The following is a 22,045-nucleotide window of genomic DNA, read 5'->3' as shown; positions in this document are numbered from 1 at the left end:
GTGTCCTATACACTCGACTGTGTGGACAATGTACATGAGGAGCACAATGATGACTATACATACTTAACAAGAGAGAGTGATACTGAAACAGTTGTTGAGCCATGTAGTTCATCATCATTGTCAGACAGGGAGTCATGCATCCTATCTCCTGCAAAATGTAGTAAAAGACTATCATTGTCCAAGGAGAAAGTACTAAATGTAACTAAGGACACGAAAGATCATCCAAGCATAGTAAAAAAACAAATATGAACAGATTTCAAACAACTCCATAACAAGATGACCATGTGGTGCATAAGAAAAACCATGGATATTCAAGGGAGGACAAGACACACTTGTTACAAAAACTGGTGTTTGCACGTTTCAAGGACACTTGATATAATTTACAAGATTTTCATGATAGTGACCTACTACATTACACACATCAAATTACATGTGACATAGATTACAGTGATTTCAAGGGCAACAGTGGATGGTTGCATAACTTCAGACAATGCTACAGAACTGTAAGACGTAAGATAATGAAATTTCAAATAAACTGTAAAATGGACAATGCACTCCATAGCAAGATGACCATGTGGTGCATAAGAAAAACCATGGATATTCAAGGGAGGACAAGACACACTTGTTACAAAAACTGGTGTTTGCACGTTTCAAGGACACTTGATACAATTTACAAGATTTTCATGATAGTGACCTGCAGTATTAGCCTGAAAATTTGTAGATGAGATAAACAAACTTATCCCAACATTCACTAAGGAATTTGTTTTCAACTCTGAGCAATCACTATTTGAATAGGAAATGTATGTGAAAGGAATGCTGGAAATTAGGGGTACCAAGAGGGTTGTATCGAGATCAGCTAGCATCAATGCCTTAATGCATTCATATACAATTATGCTGACTGTTAATCTGGATGGTAAATTGGTGAAAAGTTATTTATTGTGCTGTCAGAAACTGGAGGTGCTCTGATCATTATGATTTTTTCTCATTTGCATGTTGTTGCCAGGATAGTAGGGAATATTTACATTACAGCAAGAAAGAGGGGTAAAATGGGTGTAAGATAGTTACAAATATGGTATGCACAAACTATCCCTTCTGAAAAGTGCAAGACACAATGCATACCACCCAGAACCATGGTGCAAATTCAGCCTCTGGATGTTTGGTTTCTCCATGCCTATAAAACATATTACTGCACTTCTGTAGTGTACCATTTGTCATTAGATGTTCACGGTGCAAGTTAAGTGTTTTTTTCATACATTTCTTGAATGTTGATGACGTTCATTTTGTGAAGTGTAATACATACTTCCCATTGAAGGCTAATCACTGCACCTCCAAGACACTCATCATCTGTTGCCTTCCTGATGTATGTGGTGAGTCATTAGCAACTAATATTGTGTCTGTCATAAAGTTAACACAACAATTTCAAATGAGCCTTACTAATGGCTGAACTTGTGACCTCACACTCAAGGGGTTCCTCGTTTGATTAAGAAATTCTATTGATTTTCAAATCAAGACAGAATCTGGTTACACATTAGACACATTTACTACAAAACACAATACCAACAAATTCATATTAAAAATAATGAAAAATGTGGACAAACCCCAAAATATACCTAAAAGCTCTATTTAGTTTGAACTTGGCAATAATAGTTGAAAACTCTGAAAGAAGATATATATTATTTCAGAACTGCTACTGTTTCCCGTGACACCTAAAATTATACCAGTTAATATGCTCTTCAAATTAGATGCTTTCCTTATACTGTATGTAGACATTCCAGAAGGTTGAAAATATCTTCTAAAACATGTCGCCTGAGGAATAAATCAAACCAGTGTAAAAGTCAAACATATTATGATAGATTGCTTCCTACTCTCTCACATACTGAGAGACGTTCCCATTTTCTTCACTGATAGAGTAAATTTAAAAAGACTGGCTATATGCCCGTACATTGATTGCTATTAATCTAAAACTTTCTTGTTGATTTCTGCAAGATAATTATGCAGAGAACTGGAAGATAATTCATGAAATAGGGATGATGTGATAGATGAACATTCCAAACAGCATCTTCACAAGTTATCCAGCTTGCTGACATCCTATTCTCACCTTGGGGCACCACTAACTAACCCCCATAATGCCCACAGTGCTCCTCCTTGTCAGTCCCTCATAGCACCTAGACTCTGCGTAGCTGACGTTTTCAACCTACCGCATCCTCAGAAACCCCCTACCAACAATCCATGAAATCCATTGCCAAAACACTCCCAGAACACTGTTGTTAACCTCAGCACCAAAATCCTCAGTGCCACACAGGTTTCAGTCCTATCCAGAGCCTCAAATTCAGGTCTACTCCATGGCTTAACCATGTTCGGCTCATGAAACACCTACTCTCCTTCTCCTGCTCCCTACATTGGAACCACTTCTTCACCACCAACCCCTCCAACCAAAGACAATCCAGTCTTAACATTAAACATTGCTTGTCCCAATTTGCACCACCATCCAACCATGACCCTGCCATACTCCTATCTAACCACCCCTTGGTGACCTTCCGGGAATTCCTAACTTCCAACCTGGCCTCACTATCCTTCCCCAGATCCTTCCCAAAGAACAACGTTCCAGCAGAAGAAAGGACTGCCCTACACAACCTAAAAATGGATTGTGACCTAATCATCCTCCCAGCAGTTGTCTGACACCTCCACCTACCAGCTGTGCCAAAATGATCCCATCCCAGAAGTCCACCAGAGCCTTCAATCACTGCCAAAATCCATAAGCCCTTTCCAGAACCTCTTCCCTGAAACCATCTCCCTACTTGTCCCAACAACAGACCTCACACCCACCTTCTACATGCTTCCCAAAATCCCCAAACCTAAAAATCCTGGGCACCCCACTGTTGCTGGTTATAGTGCCCCCACTGGAAGAATCTCAGCCCTTGTTGACCAATATCTGCAACCAATTTTCCAAGACCTAAACTCCCACATTAAAGAAACCAACCACTTAATGCACCAGCTCTCCATCATCCCCACACCCTCATCTCCTGGATTCCTACTCAGCACTGTTGATGCAATCTCCTTTTACACAAACATCCTTCATGCCCATGGCCTTGCTGTGATTGAACACTACCTCTCCCAGTGCCCTGCATATCCCAAACCTACCTTGCACACCTAACCAACTACTTCCTAACCCATAATTACTTCACCTTTGAAGGGAAGGTATACAGACAAATCCATTTCACACATGGGGTTCTGCGTTGGATTTCTGCACAGGTTGGGGATTTTCTCTGCCCAGGGACTGGATTTTTGTGTCGTCCTCATCATTTCATCATCATTTGTGACAGTGGCTAGATTGAACTGCGTAAAAAATTGGACTGTGTCAAAATTGGGACTTTGTACGGGTGCTGATGACCTCGTAGTTGAGTGCCTAACAAACCAAACATCATCATTATATTCATTGCACAGCCATGGACACCTGCATGGCACCCTCCATGCCAACCTCTTCATGGACTACCCATGGGAAACATTCCTAGCTTCCCAAAACCCCAGACCCTGGGTCTGGTTGATAACATTTTTATAATCTGAACCCAAGGACACCTTATCCTCTCTCCTCCGCAACCTCAACAGCTTCTCTCCCATCCATTTCACCTGGTCCTCCTCCACCCATCATGCCACCCTCCTAGAAGTCGATCTCCTCCTCTCAGATGGCTCCATCCACACCTCAGTCCACGTAAAACCCACCAATCACCAACATTACTTGCACTTTGACAGCTGCCACTCCTTACACACCAAAAAATCCCTTCACTATAACCTGCCCACCCACGGCAGACACATCTGCAGTGATGAGAACTTCCTCACCCAGTATGCCGAAGGCCTCACAAAGGCCTTCGCAGATAGGCAATATGCTCCAGATCTAATTCATACACAGATCTCCTGTGCCATATCCTTGCACACACATGATTCTCATATCCAATGAAGTACCCCCTTTGTCACCCAATAACACCTGGGACTGGAATGACTGAACCACATCCTTTGTCAGGGCTTTGATTATCTATCATCATGCCCTCAAATGAGGGATATCTTACCCAAGATACTTCCAACCCCTCCCAAAGTGGTGCTCTGCCTCCTCACACAATCTGCAGTTAATAACAGTTAAGGGTAAAGCTAATCCAGCAACAATTCTGTATACGACCTGACAGGGATTTCATTAATTTTTTGTGTCCTGTTACATTTTTTGCAGTATCATTTATTTTGCAACACTGTTCATAGAATCACCTACTTATGGATATAACCATGATTGTTGTTGACAAGTATCAATGTGCCATGAAAGACTCTCCTAATTGCATTCATTGGTCTCCATTTCAAGCTGTCGTTGGCCATGGAAATCCTTCACAAATCCTCTGACCATGTCTACATCTTCTCTCCATTTCTTCTCTTTCCCAGCAAGTACATCCATTCAAAAGTAAATTTTCACCCTTTGTGATCTGGCTTTTCAGTGGAAGTCCTGACTATTGCAGTTTCAGTGTTTTAATTTAGGTCAATCCATTATTTACCCTAGTTCTATTTCCTATGTATTATTTCTAATTATATCTCCCAATTTGCAATTAGCAAGTTTCTTTCCAGTGACCTAAATATCTCCATTACTTTGTTTTCCTGATTTTGCACTCAAGTCCAAGTCTGCAAGACATATGAGAATATAGGATTCACACATAATCTATGGACTTTTTTCTTTAGGCAGAGAGATTTTAACTGTCACTAACTCACGAAACCTATCCACATTATGTACTTTATGACATGCATTCAAGAGACATAAGCATTACTGCCATATCATCAAAGAAATTTATTGTTAGCTTTGTATTAATGTCGTTAACATATATCCCAGAATTCTTATTCACTTCACTAAGTTCTTGGAATACCTCATATAGCTGATATAAGTCAACTGCAAACAGCACAGTGTCATCTAAAAATCTCACATGATTGAATTTATTTTCTGCTTTTGGGTGTTTTTTCATCAAATCTAGGCTCCTAAGTGAAAATTTTGAAAATTAAAGTTATTTGACTGGAAATGGATCTCCTTGCTTCACTCATCCTTAAGTTTTGTGTAATTTTCCTCCAGTTTAATGTCATCTGCAATATAGATATGTCAATATAAATTTTAACCATATTTTGTCATTTTAAACAACCAAATATTGTTTTATGGAACATAGAATCAGAGGCCATTGTATACTGACAAGGATTTTCGATATTTCTCATCATTTGACTCATTATATGTAGATATTTCACTACTGAAATGCCATTGCTAAATTTTCCTTGTTCTGCTGACTGGTTTTCTCTTACAGGTGAATCTGGGTTATTCAATCCTTAGCAAAACTACAGTAATTTTATAGATGCAGTATTTCAAGATTTTCCTTTGGAAAGGGGAATTCGAAAATAGAAATAACATTTTGGTTTCAATTTTGATTATTGTCACTTTGATCTTCCAAGTCACTGACTTCCCGTTGTACAATAAATTTTGTGTCACAGAGTCTTAACATATGACTACAACTTCTTAGAATTTTGGAAGAGGACCTGTAGAATGACTCTGAGAGAGTCAAGAGTAACTGGAATTTCACTCAGTGCACTTCTGATAGCCAAATCTGCCCTGATCATATCTGCATATCTTAATTTTTAGGATTTTTTGATATTTGTACTGCAGCAGTTTGAGTTTTGTGATATAATTCCTAATATTCTCTAAATTCTTGGAAAGTGACGGGTAGAAAATCTCTGCCATTTTAATTGTTTTACAATGTCCATAACAGTGTAGGTAACTAACACAAAAAAAGGAATGACACAAATCACAAATAATATTAAATTTGAAAAGGATAGCCATCTGACTTATTTTGACATTGCTTTAACATTGGTACTATAGGTCATTATTGGAAGCTGAAAAGATACACTTTATACATACATCAAGAGCAAAATGTTTAAAGATTGTTATTTGTTTAAGTCAAAAATATAGTTATTTGTTACATTTAATTCCCTTGTAAGCCAATACACTTTGTAAACACTTTTCCAGTTGGTAGATTCCATCCTGAAGTAGGATTTTTAAGCAGTCTGCAAAATGCCCAGCTATATCTGCCATATTCTATTCATCAGCCTTAACATGTTTTACAGCCAGAAATTTTGTTAAATACAAGGATAAACGGAAGTCAATGGATGCCATCTCTGACGAATATGGTGGATGTTCCAAAAATTTGTATCCAAAATCCCTAGTTATGCCAATACCAAATTACTTTTGTCCATTGTCCCAATTAATTCCATCTTTTGCAGTTCAGACTTGTTTCCACTTCTTTTTCATCCAGTTGGCCTAGAGAACTTGTGCAGTATTTACTAGATATTGCTTCGTTGTTTGCAAGGCACATACTCATTAGGGGGATGGTGTCAATGTACAGAGTGAACTAGAACTGTACTGACAAACTTTCAGAGTTTGTTCAGGGATCCCTTCTGAGTAATCTGGTATTAGTGATCTACAGTCTCCAGCAGCTTGTTATGGGGTAATAACATGATGATGACTTACTCAATTTGTTTTCCTGATCACCTCTGTTTTTATGAAAATATCTCCACAACAGAAAACAAGGCCTGTAATATGCTATCACCACAATGTACAACACATAAAACAAAGCAATGTAACAACCCTCAGATGCAAAAGTGGCTGCTGTCACTGCAGGAACAGCTCAGAATACCATTGTTGTACCACTCTTACATTGCATTCAGGGACCCCATACACAAGGTGCATATGAGCCAACTTTTCATGGACAAACCTATCTGACAGCTTTGCATTTAACATACAGATTAACTGACAGAAAAACAAACCTGAGACAGAACTGAGTTGTACTAAAAGCAAGCTTAAGTGTGAACAGTAAAGTGGGCACTACTATTGTCAATAGCAAATACCTTTAGCTAAAGCAAGTTGTTTGTTTTCAGATGAGACACACTCCACATACCATCCGAGATGTAGAAAGTTGGCTATCACCAATCTGTTATGTCCCCTCCCCCATTAATTAACTTTCTTTCCAAAATTAATTTGTTTATTAAAATAGACGTTTGATTAATGTTTAGTAGATATATGAAAACTTTAAGTTCATAGCCAGGCATAGCTCAATGTAACTATTACCTCAATCATTCAGTCAGTTATTCTGAAGCTACTGGTATAATTAGTTTGACGGGAGAGCATATTAATTAGAGAGTATCATTAATTGGAAATATTCATACAGTATGGCTCTGCACATTTTGTATGAGTTCATACACATTTTTCAATATAATGACTTGTGCCATTCAATAGTACAATACTCCAACTCTACAGTAACACATTTTATCTTTCCTGAAATTAATTAGCTTCTATGTTAATTGAATTTAAAGTTCCAAGAGGTTGCCACTTTTCATTGTAAATTCTGTCACAATTACTGTCAGATTTCAAACTCTGACTACATAATTTTGTTACTTTAATTATTCTGTGCAAAATAATACTTCATTTATTAATTACTGCACTAAATAATAACTTCATGTAATTCACTCTAATTTGCAATATATCACTCACTCATGTAAACAAAGGGATTCACATTGCAGAAGACAACTAATATCGATGTTATTTTTATAAATTTGCAACTAGCAGTATTTTTTGTAATCCAAAAGTCTACTGTCATGTTGAACAATCAGACTTCTGCTGTTTATTCATGTCTTTCCTGCACATTGATTCAATTGCATAACTCACAGTCTTCTTCAGGTGCTGTCTGCACCTATAAGAAAGATGCGAAAAACTAGCAATAACCTGATTGTTCAACAAGACAATGCCTCACTGGCAAAGCCTGAAGAATTACAAAATTCTGTTGTTTCTTATAGTTCATCAAAACAGTTATATCCAACCTGGCTATTTTAAAGCAGTATGAAGCTTTCATATGCAGATAAATGAAGTCCATATTTTCACTGTTGTGCACATTTTTCATTGCAATACAGATACAGAGCTAAATGGGGCAAGAACCCAAGCAAAATGCAATAACTCTGTAATGAGCCACTGGAGACCATGGGCCTCTTATACTAAAATACTCAGAAGGTATTCCTGAAAAACCTCTGAAAATTTTTCAGTTGCTCACTAACAAAGTGAGCAAAATCAAGCATCTGATCTCATTGTGCACCTACTTTGGGATTTATCAATATAAGACTCAACCAGATGGCCAAAATACTTTACTTCTGGGGGAGGTGTAAGTAATCAACTGGTGACTTCTCTAAGAAATGCAGAATGTCAAAGAATAAACACACCCACAACCTGAACACCAAGACACAGAGCCACAATAACACTAGGCGGCTATACATGCTGGTGAGGTACACTTATTTCTCCAGCACCCTAAATTTGAATTTTTTCTACAGATAAACTGTAGCAAAGAACTGTAACACACATCACCCATATTAACTGAAGTTACAGTTGATGAATTCCCATGAAGACATATTTTAGGCAAGTTAATAATGAACAAAAAGAAGCCCTTTTCCATCCAAGGAAACATGAGTCAGAATCTTTTGAATCAATAAAATGGGCTTAACCTTTCTTGGCGAAGGGCTACTAGCTTTCATCCACAGAAATGATTGCTGTATTTTTTCTGGCCTAAAGCAGTGGATGAACATTTTATCCATGGTACCAGATCGGTGTACAAAACGCATTTGATTATTTTTAAGATAATCTAAAAACCGCTTAATATATCATTTGCGGTTGCTAATTTGAAACACACTTTCATTCAGTATCTTTGAAAGAAGAACAACAACATTTGAATCCAGTGGAAAATTTACTGTTTATTAGAAATGAAGAAGGAAACACTTCATACACCTCTATGAAGTTTCAACGGCTTTACACTGATAAGTTAGACACAGAATTTTAAGATTGAACAGTCGTCCATTTCATTAATTTGATCAAAATATCCACATGACTAATTTCAAAATAAAATATATTGGCAGAGCAAGTTGACAATTTACTTACATTACTAAGCAGTGTGTAACTACATTACAAAAACTAAGTTGCACTTATATCCATATCATCTTTAAGTCAAGCCTTGCACTTCACCCTGCCCTCTTACTTTTATTTAGTCATTTTGTTAGACTGTTAACACTTTTTGCACTTTTCACTGTGGATGGGCATAATCATTGTTCTGGAACTACTACTATTCAGTACTCACATGTATTTAGTTCCTACATAAAATTCAAGATAATATTTCATAAAGATTGTGACTACAATATTTTATAAATTAAGCAGCAAAATAAAAACATTTTTGCATGTTAAAAGATCATAGGAAACCTGATACACAAATTTACTTACATCTCTCATATTAAATGTAATTTCAAGATTGTTAGAAAATGAGTTATAAAACTCAGGATATAACTCTAGTACGTCTAAAAGGTCATCACGGTGAATTTTATGCAGATCGCAATAGGTAAGGGCTCGCACATTACATGATGACTTGCCCAGTGTTGGGTGAATACATGGATTTTCCCCAAAAATATCATCCTTTCCTGTAAAAAGAGAAAACACTTTTCACTATCTCAAGTAATTTGGCCATTACTCAGTAATCTTAATCATATTTCATAATAGTAAAAATGTTTATAGAGGAAGTTCAGTATTATAAGTCACTTCACATAATGTATTACATTATATATTTGAACAGCTATGTATTTCCAGAATGAATTTTCACTCTGCAGTGAAATGTGCACTGATACAAAACTTTCTGGCACATTACAACTTTGTGCCAGACTGGGTCTCAAACAGGGACATTTGTGTTTTTACATATGTGTTTGTGAAGTAATGTGCACACACTTGAAAGCCACACACATTAGCAGTATGTTGTCATCCGTGAGAGTGTGCTGCACAAGAGCAGTACTGTGAACATCCGATTGGGCCTGCCACAGGCGAATGCCTGTTTAAACCCCGGCGAACTACACTTGTGCTCAGTAATCATCTTATTATTGCTTGCATAAATTTGCCTTATCTTATTGTGTTCAGTGTATGTTATGGTGATTGGCATACAAGCCAAAGTCTAACAAAGTTGTACTAACATTCTAGGTAGTGTTGTGTGTCCAAATTACAATACAAGTGAAGCAAGTGTGAGATCATTCTCCGCACAGTTTTCAGTCTCTGGTTGGTCCTCCGCTGCATCTACAATGTCTGACGTGCTACTGATGAGATTTTATGCCAGCTGGTTAGTCAGCAAAGGGTTCTTACTGTGGTGTTGCAGCATTTCAATCAACAGCAGGAGCTGTTCGCTAGAGCTGAACACAATCAAACCCAGGTATTGCAAATGTTTGCTGCTGTTTTGGTAAGTTCAGGTCCATCTCAATCTTGCTACCCCAGTCATTTACCCCCTATTTCTGGCTTACGAAGAGTCTTTCGAAGAATGGGAAGCCAACAAAAAATGGTTGCGGCAGCATTTTCATGTGTTTGGTTTGACTGATGTCACCTTGTGGTATGCTTTCTTTTTGTCTTGGTTGTTGCCTCACCTGTATCAACTCCTTTGCCAACTGGCCCCTCTGTAGGACCCATCTTCACTGTTTTTTGATAACATATGCAACCTTCTTTTGAAATACTACTGTATATGGATGTACCTCATTGCCGTTCGAGTTGAGTTCTAATTATGTTTTAAGAAACCAGAAAATTCCTATAATACTTGGGCAGCTGAACTTCACGGTTTAAGCCATCATTGTCACTTTGTTACTGACATACATAAGGAGTCATATGCCAACAAAATAGTTCATAATGCAATCATTCGGTCAGCCCCCAATTTGGAGGTTCATGACCAGGTCCTTCAGTATGAAAAACCCTCCCTCTCCGATGTTCTGACTATTGCACAATCATTTGAGGTTTCAAGAGCTGTGGTTAGTCAAATTGAATTGTGGTGCAACATTGCAGACGTTCAACCCACTTCCCCCTGTATTTTTTGGACTGTTCACAGTCCAGGTGGCAGTGATCCGCAAATGAGCAAAATATCACAGCAGCCAGCCCATCTCACTGCAGCAGCCACAGCTGCAACAGCACAGCAAACCCAGCAATGAATAAAAATGCAAGTGCTCCTTGCTTCCCTCTTGTCCCTCATGTTTTGTCACTCATGATAACCAGATTATCCAAAGCGGTGGACCGTTTGCTGCTAGTGCAACAAAATGGGCCACATTGCTCCTGTTTGTAATGCAAAATTCCAACAGCCTATTGCAGGGACTGACATGAATGCCAACAGTGTATTGGCAATCTATATTGCATCCAATAAACCTTTTATTGAAGTCAAGGTTTATCAGAAGGTTTTGCATACACAAGTCGACACTGGTGTTGCTGTGTTATTACTAAACTTGCAAACATACATGGACTTGGGTTCTCCTCCTTCAGTGCCAGTATCATGTACATTAGTCAGCCACAATAAACAAAGCATTGTGATATTAGGTAGTTTCTAGGCCCCAATCACATATAAATCTGTGGTTCATCAACTGACTGTTCTGGTGGTGAACAATGCAAGCACTGAGAATTTGTTTGGTGTGGACGCCATTATCATTTTTGGGTTTATTATTTCTGATGAAATTAATCTTATCTCTGATCAAGTGTCTTGTACACAACTTGACTCTTTATTCTCTGAATTTTACCCCCTGTTTTCTGGGGATTTGGGTTGTGCCAATAATTTCAAAGTGCACATCATCATCAAACCTTCGGTCAGAGACCGTTTCTTTCGGGTTCACCCAGTGCCGATGGTGCTCTGTGATCAAGTCAAGGTGGAGCTCAACTACCTCACAGCCTCCAGGGCTGTCCAACCAATCCCTTCCAGCAAATGGGCTACTCCCTCAGCCACCGTCAAGAAGCTGTTAGGAATTTTACACCTTTGTGACAATTTAAAAGTTTCTGTCAAAGATCACTCTATCACTGACACATATCCCTTGCCTTGCCATGACAAATGTTTGGCTAAGCTGGCTGGTTGTCAGTATTTTTCTAAGATCAACCTCTCTGAAGCATATTTGTAGCTTCCTGTAGATGCTGACTTTCAATGGCTCTTGGTCATTAACATGCATTTTGGGCTGTATCAATACTTGTGGTTACCATTTAGCATGGACAGCAACCCAGCAATTTTCCAACAGTTTCTTCAAGAACTCATGAGGTCTTTGGCTGGCTGTGCCATCTACCTTGATGATATTTTCGCCCTGCCCTTCCACCCACAGTCCAACAGTGAGGCTGAGAGGTTAGTTAGAACATTCAAAATGCAAATGAAAAAGTACATGACTCGGTCCCTGTCCGGCGGTGCCTTAGATCAATTTCTGTCTCCCTATAAGTTCATGCCATTTGACAACAACAGCCCCACCATACTGCTCCACAGGTGTTAACCCCAGATGCTCCAGAATCTCCTGCAGCCTGACCAGGGATGTCAACCTGTGCAGCCATTGTCCCGTTTCAGCTGGGGTGGCTGTCTAGAGATGTGGGTTTGGTTGCCATGCCAAATGGATTCCCACCATCATCTCCTGATGCTGCGGCCACTATCTCTGCAACATCTGTACAGAGGAAGGCCTCTGTGCAAGTCATTATGACCAGTTGTTCCTACAAGTGGACGACAGGACAACCTTCACCAGGACGCCGATGTAGCCACGCAAGTCTCCGTTGCTTGATGGATCACCTGATGTGGCTGGTTCCCTCCCATGACATACAAGGGGTCCCCCATCACCAGTGGACAAACTTGGCACAGCTTCTCCAATACCGATACCAGAACCGATGCAGCTGTTGTCCACACCAGAGCTGTCTCCTTCACCTCAGGCACCAACAGAGGGAGCACCAGCACAACCAGACCCTGGACCTGTCATGGACATGGACCTCACACTGATGTAACCCATCCTACTATATGGATTGACATGAGAAGGCAGACTTCAACGCCCATGGAGGAAGATGCCATGGACATCTTGCAAATCCAAGCTGTTCCTCAAGTGAAGAGGAATGCAGTAATAAGGTCATACTTGAAAGCCACATGCATTAGAAGTGTGCTGTTGTCCATGAGAGTGTGCCATGAAAGAGCAATATTGTGAACTTCCAATAGAGCCTGCCATGGGCAAGTACCTATTTAAACCCTGCTGGATACAGTTGTGTTCAATTATCATGTTACTACTACTTGTATACTTTTGCCTTATTACGTTCACTGTATGTTATGGTGATTGGCATCCAAGCCACAGTCTAATAAATTTATAACAACAACTTGGTTGTGTTGAGTGTCCAAATTACAACAATTAGTTTATTCAGTAATGTAATGGCATAAAACATATATTGTTAACAAGCCTAAGAATTTTAACAAAACTGTGTGTCTTTTATCACTGTCGTAGTGATTGGAGGCTTTTCTCATATCTGTGGACTGCAGTGTGCATGTTGATTGAATGGTAATAATCAAAGAAGATTGAAAGGAAATATAACAGACAAACCTCCACATAACTATGACATATTAAGGTGGTCCTAACATGGCAAATAGCTGCCTCCCATTTTTGCAGTACATGTGAAGTTCCACAGGTGTGCCTGAGAGTACATTGATTACTGGTTCACATTATTTTCACAGTCATGGTTGTTTTGCCAGTTTCCTGTTTTAACAATCACATCCTAGTAGATTGTTACAGATGATATAATTTTCAAATTTCTAAACGGTCTGTTATAAAATGATTCTGTCACAGTAATTTTTTTAACAAATCACTGATAAAAATGTGTGTGAGAGACTGGCCATGTCTGCAGTCTCATGAATTGAAAGCTACATAAAACAAACTTCAGAAACTTCAAAGTCAACTCTAAAAAACTATAATTGTCATAATAATTTGTTTCCAGTGACACTTGATACATATATGCTACCATTTTATGCAAATCTGAATCTGTTTATATTATTTTATAAATAACAATAAAATATGACAGCAATAAAGTGAAGTTACTTTAAAACTCTCAGATGTTTACAAAATACAGGCTAAGGTTAGTGAAGTGTGGGAATTCAGGTATATAATCCATCTGGAATGACAATGACTGGTGATGGCAGAAATTTATGTTGTGGACTCCACAAGACCACAGAGGTATCAGCAGTTATGCTGACCCTTATGTACAGATATGTAGCATCATAGTAGTAGGTATCACCATTTACTTTCAGCTCCTTAGTAATGGTGTATTTAAAACATTTTTTTTAACTATGACAACATGTTTTTCCAAATTTTTGGACTGCATCTCAGCTACTCTCTGTGTGCATAGCTGAATGTGTATTTATATATAACATTTGAAGAATGCACATACAAAAGCAGTGTTTTATTTTAATTAGTAATTATTTTAGCTACAGAACCTGGAAGATGACCTCAATAACTGTTAAAGAATGTGTTACTTTTGGTCACTATTACAGTAAAAATGTGCTATGCCCCAGCAGAATACATCATGAGAACTAATTGATTGATGGAAGATATGTCAAGGTTGAAGTAGACACAGAATAAAGACAACAAATGTTATAAAAAACAGTAACAAATCAACAAAAATAACCAATTTTTGAAAATATAATGTAACTGGTAGAACAAAGAATCTACTCACCTAGCAGCCACAGCAGGAGAACACACATGAGCCAATGACTCCTCCTTCTAGCAGAAGGGTTGAAGGAGAACAAAGAAGAATGAAGGAAAAGGGCTGGTGAGGTTTACGAAAAGGGTACAGTTTGGAAAAGTTTCCAAGAACCTGGGAGACTCACTGGGTGGGATGAACAGTTGTTTGGGACTGCCCTGGAGGAGATTTGAAAACTTGAGAACTTGGAGCTGGAAGATAGGATAATATGCAAGACAGAGATTACTGCCAAAACATCATGCACAAGTTAATAATAGTGAAAAGTTAAGTATATCATATGTAATAGAGGTGGGAGAGGGCAGTGAAAAAAAAGACGGAAAATGAAAGATTTTGGAAACTAAAAGGGAGTGAAGAAAGGAATAGTTACTGTGAAGAAATGCTGAGACTACAGAAATTAATGTAAATTAAAGCCAGGTGGATGGTGAGAAAAAAGATAGGTTGTAACACCATTCCCATGTGTGGAGGTCTGAGAAACTGGTGTCTGGGGGAAGAATCCAGATGGCATGCGTGGTGAAACCGGCACTGAGGTCATGACTGTCATGTTGTAGATCATTCTCTGCAACACGATCTTGTGTGTTGCCAGTATACCCCCTCTGCCTATGCCCATTCAACCTAACTGATAACTTGGTGGTGGTCATGCCGATGTAAGAGATCGAACAGTGTTTACATAATAGCTGGCATATGACGTGTCATTTCAAAGGTGGCTCTCACTTTGATAGTATATGTTTTGCCAGTTAAAGGGCTGGTATAGATGGTAGTAAGAGGATTCATAGGGCAAGTCTTACAGCAGGGATGGTCACAAGAGTAGGAATGATTGGTTGGTTTAAAAGAGTGGGGGAGGGACCATACTGATGGATCATTGGTCGCTCGTTCCAATTAAAATAATTCCACGATGTCGGGAGTAAAATAACTGAGACATACAAAACACAGCTGGAAGAATCACAGAAGAGCAAAAAACACTAAAATGGACAAAATTGGACAAGAAAACCACAGAGACATGCAAGAAATATGTAGTAGAGACCAAAACAAGACAGCAGATTACCATGGCTGGCTGACCATGGGGGAAAAAAGAAGCCAGCCACTCAGCAACATATTAAAACCTCCACCCTAAAAGCACTAGGGTGGAGGACACAGAGGGACAAAGGACATGCACTAAAACTTAGATCAAATGATAAAACCCAACCTCATGAGTAAGATGTAAAACTAAAGCTGCTGTTGAGGCATTGTCATCCAACACTGAAGGTAAGGTGCTGGAAAGGTTAAAAGTCTGCTGCAGAGCAGCTAAAAGTGGGCAGTCCAGCAAGAGGTGGACAACCATCATTTGTGAGTCACAGTGACACCGAGGTGGGTCCTTGTGACAGAGGAGGTAACCATGTATTAGCCACGTATGGCCAATGCAGGGCTGGCAGAGGAAACTGATTCCCTGCGAGAAGACCACATGGAAACTTCCACACATTCATAGCCTTCTTAAAGACATGCAGTTTTTGTACATACTGTTATGCCATATCATGTCCCAAAGCCAAAAAAAACTGTGGCATAAGACAGAACGCAGGTCAGTTTCGGAGATGCCCATCTCCAGAAGCGGTTTCTGCATAGCCTGATGGCGAGCCTGTTGGCAAGTTCATTGCCTGGGATTCTGACATGTCCTGGGGTCCACAAGAACACCACTGAATGATGGGACCATTCCAGATCGTAGATAGACACCTGAATGGATGCTACCAAAGGATGGTGAGGGTAGCACTGGTCAATAATTTGTAGGTTGTTCAAGGAGTCAGTACACAGAAGAAATGACTCACCAGGGCATGAGTGGATGTTCTCAAGAGCACAAGATATGGCCGCCAGTACTGCAGTGAGAAAACTTCAGTCATCTGGCAAGGAGTGCTGTTCAATATGTCCACGAACATACACAAAGCCGATGTGACCATCAGCCATCGAGCCGTCAGTGTAAACCACTTCATGGTTCCGGTACATGTCCAGAATTGAGAGGAAGAGATAGCGGAGAACTGCAAGGTTAATGGCATCCTTAGGGCCATGGAAAAGGTCCAGTAGACTCTGCGGCCTAGGTGTACACCATGGAGTTGTATGTGAATGGACCTAGAGGACAGGTGGTAACGGGAAGGACTCCAATTCAGACAGAAGTGACTGGATGTGAACCAAAATCATAAGCCCTGACCTGGGTCACTGATGCAGGAGATGAACTGCCATAGTTGGGAAAAGGATATTGTAATTCGGATATGCAGGAGAACTATGAACATGATCAATGTAACTGGCAAGCAGTTGTGCACTCCTAGCCTTCAATGGAGGTACTCTGGCCTCCACCAGGACAATGGTCACCTGACTTGTTCAAAAAGCTCCCGTTGCTAGGCGAATGCCACAGTGGTGCACTGGGTCAAGTAAATGAAATGCTGAGGGCACTGCCAAACCATAAACCAGACTCCCATAGCCAAGGCAGGATTGAACAAGGGCTCTGTAGAGCTGCAGCAGCGTAGAGCTCTCTGCACCCCAGCTGGTGTTGCTCAGGCAACAGAGGGCATTGAGGTGGTACCAGCACTTCCACTTAAGCTGACCAAGGTAAGGTCAGGGAGATCCGAAATGTGAAATGATTTGGAAGAAGGTCACGGTTAAAGCAGGCTCAGACATGGTAATTGGATGTCTCTATAGGCCCCCTGGCTCAGCAGCTGTTGTGGCTGAGCACCTGAAGGATAATTTGGGAAATATTTCGAGTAGATTTCCCCACCATGTTATAGTTCTGGGTGGAGATTTTAATTTGCCGGATATAGACTGGGAGACTCAGACGTTCATAATGGGTGGCAGGGACAAAGAATCCAGTGAAATTTTTTTAAGTGCTTTATCTGAAAACTACCTTGAGCAGTTAAACAGAGAACCGAGTCGTGGCGATAACATATTAGACCTTCTGGTGACAAACAGACCCGAACTATTTGAAAAAGTTAACGCAGAACAGGGAATCAGCGATCATAAAGCGGTTACGGCATCAATGATTTCAGCCTTAAATAGGAATATTAAAAAGGGTAGGAAGATTTTTCTGTTTAGAAAAAGTGACAAAAAGCAGATTTCAGAGTACCTGTTGGCTCAACACAAAAGTTTTGTCTCAAGTACAGATAGTGTTGAGGATCAGTGGACAAAGTTCAAAACCGTCGTACATTATGCGTTAGATGAGTATGTGCCAAGCAAGATTGTAAGAGATGGAAAAGAGCCACCGTGGTACAACAACCGAGTTAGAAAACTGCTGTGGAAGCAAAGGGAACTTCACAGCAAACATAAACATAGCCAAAGCCTTGCAGACAAACAAAAATTACATGGAGCGAAATGTAGTGTGAGGAGGGCTATGCGACAGGCGTTCAATGAATTCGAAAGTAAAGTTCTATGTACTGACTTAGCAGAAAATCCTAAGAAATTTTGGTCTTATGTCAAAGCGGTAGGTGGATCAAAACAAAATGTCCAGACACTCTGTGACCAAAATGGTACTGAAACAGAGGATGACAGACTAAAGGCCGAAATACTAAATGTCTTTTTCCAAAGTTGTTTCACAGAGGAAGATTGCACTGTAGTTCCTTCTCTAGATTGTCGCACAGATGACAAAATGGTAGTTATCAAAATAGACAACAGAGGGATAGAGAAACAATTAAAATCGCTCAAAAGAGGAAAGGCCTCTGGACCTGATGGGATACCAGTTCAATTTTACACAGAGTACGTGAAGGAACTTGCCCCCCTTCTTGCAGCGGTGTACCGTAGGTCTCTAGAAGAGCGTAGCATTCCAAAGGATTGGAAAAAGGCACAGGTCATCCCCGTTTTCAAGAAGGGACGTCGAACAGATGTGCAGAACTATAGACCTATATCTCTAACGTCGATCAGTTGTAGAATTTTGGAACACGTATTGTGTTCGAGTATAATGACTTTTCTGGAGACTAGAAATCTACTCTGTAGGAATCAGCATGGGTTTTGAAAAAGACGGTCATGTGAAACCCAGCTCGCGCTATCCATCCACGAGACTCAGAGGGCCATAGACACGGGTTCACAGGTAGATGCCGTGTTTCTTGACTTCTGCAAGGCGTTCGATACAGTTCCCCACAGTCGTTTAATGAACAAAGTAAGAGCATATGGACTATCAGACCAATTGTGTGATTGGATTGAGGAGTTCCTAGATAACAGGACGCAGCATGTCATTCTCAATGGAGAGAAGTCCTCCGAAGTAAGAGTGATTTCAGGTGTGCCGCAGGGGAGTGTCATAGGACCGTTGCTATTCACAATATACATAAATGACCTGGTGGATGACATCAGAAGTTCACTGAGGCTTTTTGCAAATGATGCTGTGGTGTATCGAGAGGTTGTAACAATGGAAAATTGTACTGAAATGCAGGAGGATCTGCAGCGAATTGACGCATGGTGCAGGGAATGGCAATTGAATCTCAATGTAGAAAAGTGTAATGTGCTGCGAATACACAGAAAGATAGATCCTTTATCATTTAGCTACAAAATAGCAGGTCAGCAACTGGAAGCAGTTAATACCATAAATTATCTGGGAGTACGCATTAGGAGTGATTTAAAATGGAATGATCATATAATGTTGATCATCAGTAAAGCAGATGCCAGACTGAGATTCATTGGAAGAATCCTAAGGAAATGCAATCCGAAAACAAAGGAAGTAGGTTACAGTACGCTTGTTTGCCCACTGCTTGAATACTGCTCAGCAGTGTGGGATCCGTACCAGATAGGGTTGATAGAAGATATAGAGAAGATCCAACGGAGAGCAGCGCGCTTCGTTACAGGATCATTTAGTAATCGCAAAAGCGTTACGGAGATGATAGATAAACTCCAGTGGAAGACTCTGCAGGAGAGACGCTCAGTAGCTCGGTACGGGCTTTTGTCAAAGTTTCGAGAACATACCTTCACCGAAGAGTCGAGCAGTATATTGCTCCCTCCTACGTATATCTCGCAAAGAGACCATGAGGATAAAATCAGAGAGATTAGAGCCCACACAGAGGCATACCGAAAATCCTTCTTTCCACGAACAGTGCGAGACTGGAATAGAAGGGAGAACTGATACAGGTACTCAAGGTACCCTCCGCCACACACCATCAGGTGGCTTGGGGAGTATGGATGTAGATGTAGATGTAGATGTAGATGTATATGTAGCCAAGTCAATTGGGTGTCAAAAACCAGTCCTAAGAATCAATATGTCTCCACTACAGTGAGTGGATCATCATGAAGGTAAAGTTCTGGCTCTGGACACCGACAGAAATGCATGACACACAACTTCGCAGCTGAAAACTGAAAGCCGTGGGCTACAGCCCATGACTACACTTTGCGAATGGCTAAGTGTAGGTGCCACTCGGCAACACCAGTACTGGAGGAGCAGTACGAAATGCAGAAGTTATCGGCATACAGAGAAGGTGAGACAGATGGCCTTACAGCTGCTGCTAGGCCGTTAATGGCCACTAAAAATAGAGATACACTAAATACGGAGCCCTGTGGAATGCCATTCTCCTGAACATGGTGGGGTGGGGGGGGGGGGGGGAATTATGGGAGGCACTGACTTGGACATGGAAAGTATGGAGCGACAGGAAGTTTTGGATAAAAATTGGGAGTGGGTCCCAGAGACCCCACTCATAAAATCTGGCATGGATATGATTTCGCCAGGTAGTGTTGTATGCTTTACGTAAGTCAAAAAAGGTGGCAACCAGATGTTGGCATCTGGAAAAGGCTGTTCAGATGGCAGACTTGAGGGACACAAGATTATCAGTGGTAGAGCAACCCTGGCGGAAGCCGCACTGACATGGAGCCAGTAGGTCACGTTACTCCAAGACCCAACCCAAACACTGACACACCATACATTCTAGCAGCTTACAAAGAAAGTTGATGAGGCTGATGGGCTGGTAACTATCCACATCGAGTGGGTTTTGACTGGGTTTGAACACTGGAATGATGGTGCTCTCCCACCACTGTGATGGAAAGATGCCATCACACCAGATACGGTTGAAGGTGACAAGGTTGGTTGGTGTGGGGTATAAAGGGCACAAAACTACAGGGTCATCAGTCCCTTTTTCCTGATGCAAACAACTCTCAAGATAAAACAACACCCAAAGTATGTCTGAGAAAGTAAAAGGGGGAAAGGAATGGGGAACCACACCTAAAAAGAAAACAAATGAAATGAACAAAAAACGAGGAAAACATACACCACGAGGAAAAGTAGAAGAAGGTATTAAAACCATAAGGTACATAGTCTGAGCTGGCTGATCACAAGAATAAAAGATGATGAGCCAGCCACTCTGCAACACATTAAAATGTCCAACCCAAAAAGACAAAGCGAGAGGAACACATGTAGAGAAAAGATGAACACAAAGACAAACAAAGGCAAAGAAAGGGTGACAGAGTTAAAATGAAGGGAGGGTGGAGACCTCAGAGAGAAGGTCATATGCTAACCCTTAGATGGTATGATACACCCTCACGAATAACACCTAAAATTAAATCTGCTGCTGAGGTGTCATTGCCCAACACCAAAGGTAGGGTGCTGGGAAGGTTAAAAGTCCGCTTCAGAGCGGCTAAAATTTGGCAGTCCAGCAAGAGATGGATGACAGTTAGAAGGGAGCCACAGTAACACCAAGGTGGGTCCTTGTGACAGAGGAGGTGACCATGTGTTAGCCATGTATGGCCAATGCGGTACTGGCAAAGGACAACAGATTCCCTGAGAATGGCTCGCATGGATGACCGCTACACATTCGTCATCTCTTTGATAGCACAGAGTTTATTTGGTGTACTCAGGGTGTGCCACTCAGTATCCCAGATTGAAAAAACTTTGTGGCAAAAGACTGCTCACAAATTGGTCTCCGGTAGGCCAATCTCCAGAGATGATTTACTGGTGGCCTGTTTGGCCAGATGGTCAGCAAGTTCATTGCCCAGTATACTGACATGGCCTGCGGTCTAAATGAAGGTTGCTGGGTGAAGAGAGATAAAATGCTGACAGAGGGCATCAGTTGGAACTGAGCCTTTGGGGCCTTGCAATAGGTCCAGCTGAAGTTGTGGCCGAGGTATGGACCATGGAGGAGTACTGAAGGGGGCCTGGAGGAAAGGTAGTAAGGGGGAAGTGTCGAGAGACCATTGATGGCAATTAAAAAGAGTGGGACACTCAGGACAGAACCCTGCAGGCCCCCATTCTCTTGTATATAGGGTGCACTATGGGAAGCACCAATGCGAATTCTGAAAGTGCAATGTGACAAAACGTTCTGTATAAAAATCTGGAGTGGGCCCCAAAGACCCCACTCATGCAGAGTAGCAAGGATGTGGTATTGCCAAGTGGTATCGTAGGCCTTTGTGAGATCGAAAAAGACGGCAATGAGGTGTTGTCACCGGGAAAAGGCTGATCGAATGGCAGACTCCAGGTACACCAAGTTGTCGATGGTGGAGTGTCCTTGGTGAAAACTGCCCTGGGACGGAGCCAGCAGTTCC

The 22,045-nt window shown here is 40.8% G+C and overlaps 1 protein-coding gene across 1 annotated transcript in view; it reads right to left on the bottom strand.

Annotated features, from left to right (window-relative positions):
- LOC126184345 (potassium voltage-gated channel subfamily H member 2) overlaps positions 1-22,045 on the bottom strand; it is an 832,502-nt gene that overhangs the window by 146,011 nt on the left and 664,446 nt on the right. The window contains exon 11 of the mRNA XM_049926724.1: positions 9,320-9,513. Within this exon, the coding sequence (XP_049782681.1) occupies positions 9,320-9,513 (194 nt within the window). The remainder of the gene's footprint in view (positions 1-9,319; positions 9,514-22,045) is intronic.

Source organism: Schistocerca cancellata, chromosome 4 (assembly GCF_023864275.1).
Source record: "Schistocerca cancellata isolate TAMUIC-IGC-003103 chromosome 4, iqSchCanc2.1, whole genome shotgun sequence".
Taxonomy (NCBI): Eukaryota; Metazoa; Arthropoda; class Insecta; order Orthoptera; family Acrididae; genus Schistocerca; species Schistocerca cancellata.
Note: the sequence above shows the minus strand (reverse complement) of the source record. Positions and strands in the feature narration are given on the sequence as shown.